The sequence below is a fragment of the Arachis duranensis genome, chromosome 1 (genome assembly GCF_000817695.3).
Source record: "Arachis duranensis cultivar V14167 chromosome 1, aradu.V14167.gnm2.J7QH, whole genome shotgun sequence".
NCBI classification, from domain to species: Eukaryota; Viridiplantae; Streptophyta; class Magnoliopsida; order Fabales; family Fabaceae; genus Arachis; species Arachis duranensis.
The window spans coordinates 33,462,920-33,472,459 of NC_029772.3; the positions used below are offsets into that span (position 1 = coordinate 33,462,920).

The window sequence follows — 9,540 nt, forward strand, 5'->3', positions numbered from 1 at the left end:
ATGCTAAAATATTGCCAAAAAACTTGATAGGACAATTTTAGATGTTTCTTGGAAGTACTCCTTTCCAGAAGCTTATTTAAAAGTTCTATCTAAGCTTCATTCAGATCACTGTCACATTCTTCTTAGATGCTTTGCTTTGGTATAACTAAAAAGAAATAAACCTTTCAAATTTTAACAAGTTTGGAGTACTCATCCTAGCTACAAGACAATAGTGCAATAGGCATGGAGTAGAAAAATGTCTCGAATAACTGATTATTTAGTTGATATGCAAAAGAGTTTGTTGGAGTTTAACACAGAGATCTTCGACAATATCTTTGTGAGGAAGCGAAACTTGGAAAAGAAGATAGATGACATTCAAAAACAGCTTGAATATTTAGATAGTCTATCTCTCAGAGCAAAGAAGAAAGAGTGCCTTGATTAATATAATGTTATCCTGCTTCAAGAAGAGATGTTGTGGGTTCAAAAATCAAGAAAAAAAGTAAATTCTTTTGGGTGATAAAAACACAAACTTTTTTCACACACAAACATTTGTGAGAAAAAAATACGACAAAATTCATGGTTTATTTATCAACGATGGAACTTGGGTAACGGAGGTGGATATTCTTCAAAAAGAAGCAAGCATTCTTTTAAAAATCTTTTGTTCCACAAAAAATGTAGTGTTGGACAACATAGGTAAGTACCCATTGCCTTTTCTCCTTCATAAAGCATGTGAAGCTTTGACAGCTCTTTAAAGGTTTGAAGAGGTGAAGTCAATTTTGTTTAGTGTGAGTCCCCTTAAGGCTTTAGAACCTGATGGATTCCAAGCTATCTTCTTCAAAGAATATTGGAGTATAGTGGAAAAAGATGTTTGGGTTTTGGTTAATAGTAATTTTTTGGTGCTATCATTGATTCTTCAATTTTTTAAATTTTAATTGTTTTAATTCTAAAAGTTAATGCTCCAACTAGTTTGAATGAGTTCAGACCTATCAGTTTATGTAACGTGGTTTATAAGATTATTACAAGGTCTTGATTAATAGACTGCGCCCTTTTCTAATTGATGTTGTTGGCTTGTTGCAAGGTAGATTTATTCCGGGTAGAGGTTTTATAACAACATTATAGTTGCTCAAGAGGTCTTGCATTTTATAAAACGTACCAAGTCCAAGAAAAGCACTCTAGCCTTCAAGATTGACCTTGAAAAGACTTATGACCGAATTGATTGAAAATTATTAGAGTAGACTTTACAGCTTTTTGATTTTCTTATTGCTACTATCTACCTTATTATGTTTTATGTTCGATCATTCTTTTTATCTATTACGTGAAATGGCTCCAAACTTGAAAGATTTTCTCCTTGTAGAGATCTTAGACAAGGAGACCCTATGTCTCCTTATTAATTCATTCTTTGAATGGAGTGACTAGCTTGTCTTATTAGTAAAAAGGTAGAAGATGGTTTGTGAGAGTCGGTGCAGTGTCTAAAGGAGGGACTCGAATTTCTCACCTTATGTTTGTTGATGATCTGCTTTTTTTTTTTTTACAAAGCAACAAAATCCCAGGTTCAGCTTGCATTGTCATGAATGTGCTTCACCTCTTTAGCAAGGCCTCAGAATTGAAGGTGAATGTGGATAAATCAAAGGCTTTTTGCTCCAGAGGTATTTCGAACAGAAAAAGAGACCTATTTACTGCCATTTTATCTATTCATTTTACTCAAAATCTGAAAAAATATTTGGGGGTAAACTTGAACCATGAGAGGGTTAATAAAGTTTCTTTTCAAGGATTTTTAGACAAGATTCGGTCTAGACTAGCCGGATGGAAAAATAAGCTTCTTAATAAGGCAGGCAAATTTTGTCTCTTTAATTCTGTTGTTGTATCTATTTCTGTTTATCATATGCAAATTGCTTTCTTTCCTGATTATGCCTGCAATAAGATAAAACCTATGATGCGTCAATTCTTGTGGAAGGGAAATACTAAGGAGAGAGGCTTTAACTTGGTTAACTGAAAAATTGTTGTTACTCTCAAGAGGTACCGTGGTCTTGGTGTCAGGGATGCTCGCTGTGTTAACATTGCTCTCTTGAAAAAACTGGTTTTACATCTTTTATATAGCAAAGAGAAGCTCTAAGTTCAAATGATGATAGTTAAGTATTTATTTAATACTTCACTTTGGGAGCTTCCTTCTGTCCATAACCCATCTCATACTTGGCGTAGTATTTAGAAAGCTAGCAAATTGCTTAAAGAAGGGTATTCTTGGTGTATTGGACTATTGGAGCAATCTTTCTAGTTTGACAAATGAAAACCAGAGAGTCCTTTGACAGTGAATGTTCTTTATGTTCATATTAGTGATTCAAATTTCAAGGTGTAAGATGTTTGGAGGGATGGTAAGTGGTGTTTAGAGAAGTGTTATTCTTCTATTCCTAATAATGTGCGAGTTGAGCTCAACAGATACAATCTTATTGCTCAATGTGGACTACAAGCTGGTTGGATCTGAAAATATTCTAACTTTTATATAGTCAAGAATTGGTATGATTGGGTTGCGCATAAGATCTTTAATTGGTAGCATAACAATAATTGGCAGTGGGTATGGAGATTAAAAATTTCAGAGAAGATCAAATTTCTTATATAGCTTGCTCTTCATGAGGCTTTGCCTATTGCATTTTTCTGAGCTAAAAGAGATCTTACTAATTTTGATATTTGTCCTTGTTACTACAATAGAATAGATTTTATTTTTTATTGTTTGCATGACTGCAATATGGCTAAAAATATTTGGTATATGATTGGTTTTCCTCTCAATATTTTTTTCTTGAATTATAACTTACAAGATTGGTTTGCTTTAAATGTTAAGAAGGATGATTTCTTTTTCTTGTCTGCTGTGTAATGGATTTGGCGAAATCGCAATAAGGATATTTTTAATTCTGATCAACCTTGATCTCCAACTAAACTTCAAATCCTTATATATAATTCTTGTCAAGATTTTAATAAATCAGTTTATACCCGAGAAGTTGGTGCCCCTCCTTCTTTGTTAATTGATTGAGTAGTTTCACTAGTGAATAAGCTCAAGATAAACTGTGATGTCAGTTTTATGGGAGATTTTGGTTTAGCAGATTTTAGTTGTATTTTGAGAAACTCAGCTGTCAGGTGCGTAAAATGTTGTGTTGGTTCTCTTCCATCTAGTTCAGTTCTTAGAGAGGAGCTTTTGCTATTTGGCAGAGTTTGATTCTGGTTTGAGAGATGGGTCTTTGTGATGTCATTTGTGAAACGGATTGTCTCGAGACTGTTCTTTTTATACAAACTACAAATGTCTCTGTTCATGTTTTGGATAAAGATATTGTAAAAAAAAACATAAGGTGGCTGTCAATATGCATGTTAATGGTGGTTGGGGTTCAGAAATGGATCAAAATAATCCCTCAAGATAATCATATCATATCATATCAACTTTGCTATAGTCTACATGCATATGTACGTGTCACGGTTCCAATCCCTTTCGAAAAGTGGACTAACACATTATAACACTACCCCTGGTTTTACCTTGACCCAAGCCACTATAAATATATGACCCTCCAATGTTTTGATTCATAACTCATTATTAACCCTTCTATCACTAATAGCTATTCGTTCTTGCTTCTCATATATACTTTATTTGCATTACCAAAAATGGAACTTAGTTTAAAGCACCAAGTTGGGCTTATGTGTGTTATATTACTCTTACCTTCGCTATGTAGCTCACAGGATTCTTTCACTGATTCCAGAGCAACCTATTATGGCAGCCCTGATTGCTATGGCAATCCAAGTACAATTAATTTATTTAGATAAAAATGCATTCTAATATGTTAATTTAGTTGAAGCAACGTTTATTTTAAATAAGGAAGAGTACCATTTTCTCAGTAGCAAGAGAAAATTTAAGAATTCTATTTTTGTGGAAGTGAAATGTGTACTATGTAATGTCAGTGTTTGGCATAACATTATTATATTACTTTAGCAATCATTATATACATGTGATTACTCATTTGATTTATTTATAAATATAAATATATATTTATAGGGGGAGCTTGTGGCTTTGGAGAATATGGAAGGACAGTCAATGATGGCAGTGTTGCAGCGGTGTCTAGGCTATGGAGGAATGGAACTGGCTGTGGTGCATGCTACCAGGTACTCTTCTTTCTCTTTTTACTTAGAAAAAGTTGCTTTTTTCCATACATATTACAAATCTACTAGATATACAGAGAGAGAAATCAACATGTGTGAGTCTCTCTTTTTTATTTTTTATTTTTTTTTTCTCTTGCAATGAATACACTCTGTATTTTATGCACAATTTGCTATTTATGTATAAATATATTATTTCATTATTGAACTTGTAAATGTTTGTACCTGTAATTTCACGGTTTGAAAATCAGCCCGGTTTTTAACCTTGATTCACACAATATTTGATGTCCTTAATTAGTTAGAATGATTCATGATATGCATATTTGTCCTTAGCCACCAAGTATTGAATGATTCAGGCAAGGTGCAAATTAGAGCAATACTGCGACGAGGAGGGAACCTACGTGGTGGTAACAGACTACGGCGAAGGAGACAGAACAGACTTCGTTTTGAGCCCACGCGCCTACAAGAAGTTGGGACGAAACGATAAAGCTGCAGCAGAGCTATTCAAATATGGTGTGGTTGACATTGAATACCGAAGGGTCCCTTGCAGATATGAAGGCTACAACATTGTCTTTAAGGTCCATGAACGAAGCAAGAATCCTGAATACTTTGCTGTTGTCATTCTCTATGTTAATGGTGCTTATGATGTAACTGCTGTTCAGTTGTGGCAGGTACGTAATTACATATATGTTTTAATTTGGCTGCACCTATACTTGTTTTTCTTCACTAATGTAGCGATATCTCTATGTTGAGATATGAGTTTTGTCATTCATAATATTAGTATTAGTTAGTTATGATCCGGCTTCACCTCAAAACAAACTTATTATATTTAAAGTTTTTAGGTTTTAAGTTTAAATCCATGTGTTTTGAAGCTAGATCTAAAATATATCTTTACTAGATATATACTACAATCAGCCACTAGTATAAAATACATATAAAACCATATTTTTAGTAGTTGATTTTAGTGTATACATAGTATTGCTGTTTAAAATACTTTTGGTTGATCGAGCATTCTAACTAATTGATATTATATAATTATTATTTGAAGATTATATAATAAATTGTAAGAATTTTATATATAAATGTTTTACATCACAAATCACATTTTTGCATTGAAATTATTCATTTTCATTGATTTATCGTAAATTATTCATTGAAATTAATTTCTAATTCTAAAATTTAGCTAAACTATATGTAATAGTGTAATACTTAAACTCATGTATGATCTAAATGCCGAGTTAACTTGGCTTGTCGTAATCATTTTTCAAATTATTATTGAATTGGAATTGATGTCTAAAAAATGGCCTAATAAAAAAAATCCTTACTTATGAGAATGCACCCATTAAACTACTAAACTTGTGTTCTTGCTATGATTTTAATTAATTTCTTGATTATGTGGTGGAATGGAGCAGGAAGATTGCCAAGAATGGACAGAAATGAGGAGGGTTTATGGGGCAGTGTTTGATTATGCCAATCCACCAAGTGGTGAAATCAATTTGAGGTTCCAAGTGAGTGGCAGTGCAGGTATCTATTGGGTGCAATCCCAGAATGCTATTCCTAGTGATTGGACTGCTGGAGCTGCTTATGATTCACAGGTTCAGCTTACTTAAAAAATAAATAAATAAATAAATAAAATAAACAAAAGAGGAAAAACTTTTGGTATCTTATTGTTGAGATGCCAGGATCAAGATAACAAATCGATAGGCACTACTAGTATTCAATTGTTTACTCTTACGGATGTTGATGTTAATGTTAGTAGTGTGTCCTCTTTGTGTTTAGGGACTAGAATAAATGAGGATTCATGTACTTTTCTTATGAAAAATTCATGGAATATGAATAATATAAAAGCATTAGCCTTTCTCCTTTATTGCTGTTTTGCTGTAACAAATAAATAATTGCCTTGATGTTGTTTTAAGTTAATTTGATATTGACAGGTAGGAAAGCTGGTAAAATATTGGAGTTCATAAAGGGTAAATTTGTTCAACAGAAATGCTATTTGTGCAATCTTTGAAATAGTGACCAAGTCTTACAAACTACAAATAGATTGTAATTTCTGAAAAATGAAAATTTGTAAATTGTGGATTCATGACATCTGATGACAACAAATGGTAAAATCACAAAAATTGCTGCATCAGCCATATTGTCTAAGCTATTTGTTCAATCAGATATGTACATAAAAGAAAAAAAGATCACTATCAAAATCAACTTTCAACTGTAATAAAATTTCAATAAGAAAGCTACGGTCACTTCTCTAGTCTATACTTCATTGATTATCCTAACTAGGCCTTAAAATCAATACATCCTACCAGTGCATTCCATGGAACCACAATAGCAATTCTTCCTCTTGATGTTCCCATGAGAGTCAAAAACCTCATCTATCTTGTAATTGTAATCATAAGTCAACTCTTGCAATGGTGGAATATTTTCAGTCGCAAACAGCATTATGTGGGGAATCCTCTTATCATCATGATCATAAAGCACACTCTGTGCATACAGATTAGGTGAGCAACTATGGTTGATGAATCTTCCAACATTACCATAGTGTGCAGCATCAATGGTGAATCCACCATCCTCCACAACTTCACAAGAAGAATTTGAGTGTGCATCAGGCATAACCACTGAGAGTTCATCCCAAAGGGCATGGCTCTTTTGGTTATTATTGCCGATATCGAAAAGATACTCATCATTGTCAACTCTTTCTTCAGCTTCATCCTCTCCAAGAAGCTCCCCCAGATACTCACAGATAAAACTCCCTGAAGGGATTGAATTCAATGATCTCACACCCCAACCTCTTGAATCGGTTTTGAAGACTTCGAGTTGGAACTTCACACCATGTTGGCTAACTCTATTGTGGCATGTTGAAGGGCACTTGCAAGAAAGTCCACACTCATAGATTAGAGGCTTTGCTTCTACAATGGCCCCATCATGGTTGAATGGGATATCACCACCATTTTTCGCAGCACAAGGACATTTCTCTGATTCTGAACATGTTCCAACACAATTACAGCCTTTCCGAGGAATAGGATTGCACCAATTTGGATATATCATTCTTGTAACATACACAAATGATGGAACATTTTGGTCATCTATGGTGTTGAGAGCATGAATTGGAATTAGCTCTTTCCCATTTGAAATGTCATGAACAAATAGACCTTCTCTATCTCTCAAATTTTCAGATTTCTTTACTTCTTTCCAAGAAGGCTCCGGTTGATCTGGGATCCTTTGCAGCCGATATCTAAGAATCGGCGAACCGTGCAGCCCCTCATCCTGCCAGCAATTCTCAACCACATATTGTCCATCATAGACATATTTCTTATCCTTTCCGTGCATTGATTCAGTGGCCCTTATCACCCTAACAGGATTCTTTTCCTCAATGCTGTTCCTTAAAGCACGGTTGCACTGCTCAAGCTTCTGATCTTCGACTTCTTTATCAGTATTATTTCCAACCAAACTTGTGTATATCAAGACATTTGAATCATCTAACTCGTCCTCATAGCCTCCCAATGTGATAACACTCATGGCGAGGGTCTTCCCATTATGCTTAACATAATCTATGTCGCTTTGAATCCGCTGATGTAGGCCAACCATGGCAAGCTCTACCCTATACTGAAATTCGTCGCCAACTTCGACCCCAGGGACAGATCCCAATATCCTGTTGGTGTTAAGATATTTCCCTTTGCCCATAAGGATCTCAGCTGCTCGTAAATCAACACTCCTAAAGCTACTTGCCTTACCTTCTAGCTTCGCTTCTTCTTCGTGTACAAGCTTTCTATAAACCGCCTGAAAAAGGCGCAATGTTTCCCTTACCTTATTTCTAGTCACACTTGAATCATTGTCCAGATGACCATTGAAATCAATCAAATCATGTTGATCAAAGGCCGGATTCTTTACCTTGGAACCATGTGATTTGTTGACAACTTGAAATTCATCAATGTTTTCAGAATTATCATTCCCCGTTTTCTTCTTTAAAGGCTTCTTTGACCGATTCAACGAGAATCTAGTCCTGGTATTCGCATTAGACATGTCAACATGCAACCGAAAACCGACTTTCTTTCCCTTTTTTCTTGCAGCATTCCTCCATGGACATTCAGATTCAGACATCAGTGCTAGCACCACCCTGCGAGATGAAACCTTCAAATTATAAGAATTCATTTCAACCTTATCCCGGTTGCCATCCTTAGGAACCGTAACACATGTTCGAATTACATCAAGCTCCTTCTCTTTTTCTACACCATTCCCACCAGAATCACCTTGAACTAGATCCAGTACCTTTCCACCATCACAATGAACATTCTTTTCCACCTGTTCTTCTGCATCAATTGCTGTTTCACCCTTACCTTCACTAAGATGTGAAGAAGCATCTGGTCCACACAAAGGAGGAAAGTCTCTAAAAGCCGGAACCCGTTTATACTGGTTCCCAGGGACAACCTTTACAGCATCACCGTGTGCGGTTCTTGAAGGGTTTGAGCCACACCCTTTCGGGAAATCACGGACGGCAGGAACTTTGTGCCGCTTATCCACCATCACTAGTTTCTAATCTTGACAACAAAATCTTTTTTTTTTTTTTTTATCTCAATACAGGAACTTTGGTGTCACTCAATTCGGTACCCAAACTCCACCCTGTTCCTGATTATCAATACAAAAACGATCACGGATTATGAATTACTACAAGATTCTTTCTTCTCCTGGGAAAAAAAATAGTAAAGAAAATTTATGAAATATTCCAATAGGTATCAATCAATTGTGCTTCCTAATTTCCCGTAATAACAACGTAAATAAAGAACATGATTTATTCATTTATTATAAGTAAAAATAACTCATGGAAGAGAAGGAAGAAAGGGAACCTTCCAAGTTGCAGTTGCCGTGTGCACAACAGAGATTGAAGTGAAGTGTTGTTTTGTGTGTTTTTTATATAGAAACAAAGGTACACAGATTTTATGCTAACAACGGAAACAACTTTGAAATGGAGTGTTAGGCATTACTTCGAGTTCGAGGCAATTAAGTTCTAAATATTCCCTTACTTGCAACGACGGTGGTTACCGTGAATGATGGGGCCGCAACATGTATCCTGTCTGCGAGTCGGATGAAATTATCAGTCCGATTCGTAACGTGTTAGATATAACAAGAAAATAATGAGAGTTTTATACAATTTAAATTGAATAATTGAAAATTTTTATTAATTTTATGAACTAAAAGAAAATTTATTATTTATCTCTTATTTTAAATTAGAGTACTTAATTAAAAATAATTTGTAAATAAAAGAATAAATAGTATTCTTAAAATTAATTATATTAGATTAAATTTGGTTTTAAATTAATAATCTACCCAAATTTTAAATTCTCAATACCTTAATTTTTTTTTATCCAACACATACACACAACACTAATTCCTTCCATATTCACACACACGTTTCACTCTAAACCACTCCCT

At 34.6% G+C, this 9,540-nt stretch overlaps 2 protein-coding genes across 6 annotated transcripts; one reads left to right on the plus strand and one right to left on the minus strand.

Annotated features, from left to right (window-relative positions):
* The first annotated feature begins 1,516 nt into the window (after positions 1-1,516).
* On the plus strand, positions 1,517-5,930 carry LOC107484819 (expansin-like B1). 2 transcript variants are annotated; one of them, XM_052253409.1, is made up of 4 exons: positions 1,517-1,625; positions 4,010-4,116; positions 4,467-4,781; positions 5,523-5,930. In XM_052253409.1, exons 1-4 carry the CDS (start codon positions 1,547-1,549, stop codon positions 5,718-5,720), a joined length of 699 nt encoding a protein of 232 aa, XP_052109369.1. In that variant the 5' UTR covers positions 1,517-1,546; the 3' UTR covers positions 5,721-5,930. The 2 variants fall into 2 exon arrangements, with proteins under 2 accessions (XP_052109369.1, XP_015960847.1); XM_016105361.3 differs by lacking the exon at positions 1,517-1,625 and adding an exon at positions 3,564-3,757.
* Positions 5,931-6,154: 224 nt separating this feature from the next.
* On the minus strand, positions 6,155-9,206 carry LOC107484449 (histone-lysine N-methyltransferase, H3 lysine-9 specific SUVH6-like). Of its 4 annotated transcripts, none has more exons than XM_016105025.3 (2): positions 8,955-9,206; positions 6,155-8,730 (listed from the first exon to the last, which is right to left on the minus strand). In XM_016105025.3, exon 2 carries the CDS (start codon positions 8,632-8,634, stop codon positions 6,403-6,405), a length of 2,232 nt encoding a protein of 743 aa, XP_015960511.1. In that variant the 5' UTR covers positions 8,635-8,730; positions 8,955-9,206; the 3' UTR covers positions 6,155-6,402. The 4 variants fall into 4 exon arrangements, with proteins under 4 accessions (XP_015960511.1, XP_015960508.1, XP_052115764.1 ...); XM_016105022.3 differs by having other exon boundaries at positions 6,155-8,736; XM_052259804.1 differs by having other exon boundaries at positions 6,155-8,795.
* Positions 9,207-9,540: the final 334 nt, after the last annotated feature.

What these genes read in the sequence shown, in the direction of transcription:
- LOC107484819 (XM_016105361.3), top strand. Translation starts at nt 3,622, where the DNA reads ATGGAACTTAGTTTAAAGCACCAAGTTGGGCTTATGTGTGTTATATTA. An exon ending in GCTGTGGTGCATGCTACCAG is followed by an intron (nt 4,117 to 4,466) that starts GTACTCTTCTTT and finishes TGAATGATTCAG; the next exon opens with GCAAGGTGCAAATTAGAGCA. An exon ending in CTGCTGTTCAGTTGTGGCAG is followed by an intron (nt 4,782 to 5,522) that starts GTACGTAATTAC and finishes GGAATGGAGCAG; the next exon opens with GAAGATTGCCAAGAATGGAC.
- LOC107484449 (XM_016105025.3), bottom strand. Translation starts at nt 8,634, where the DNA reads ATGGTGGATAAGCGGCACAAAGTTCCTGCCGTCCGTGATTTCCCGAAA.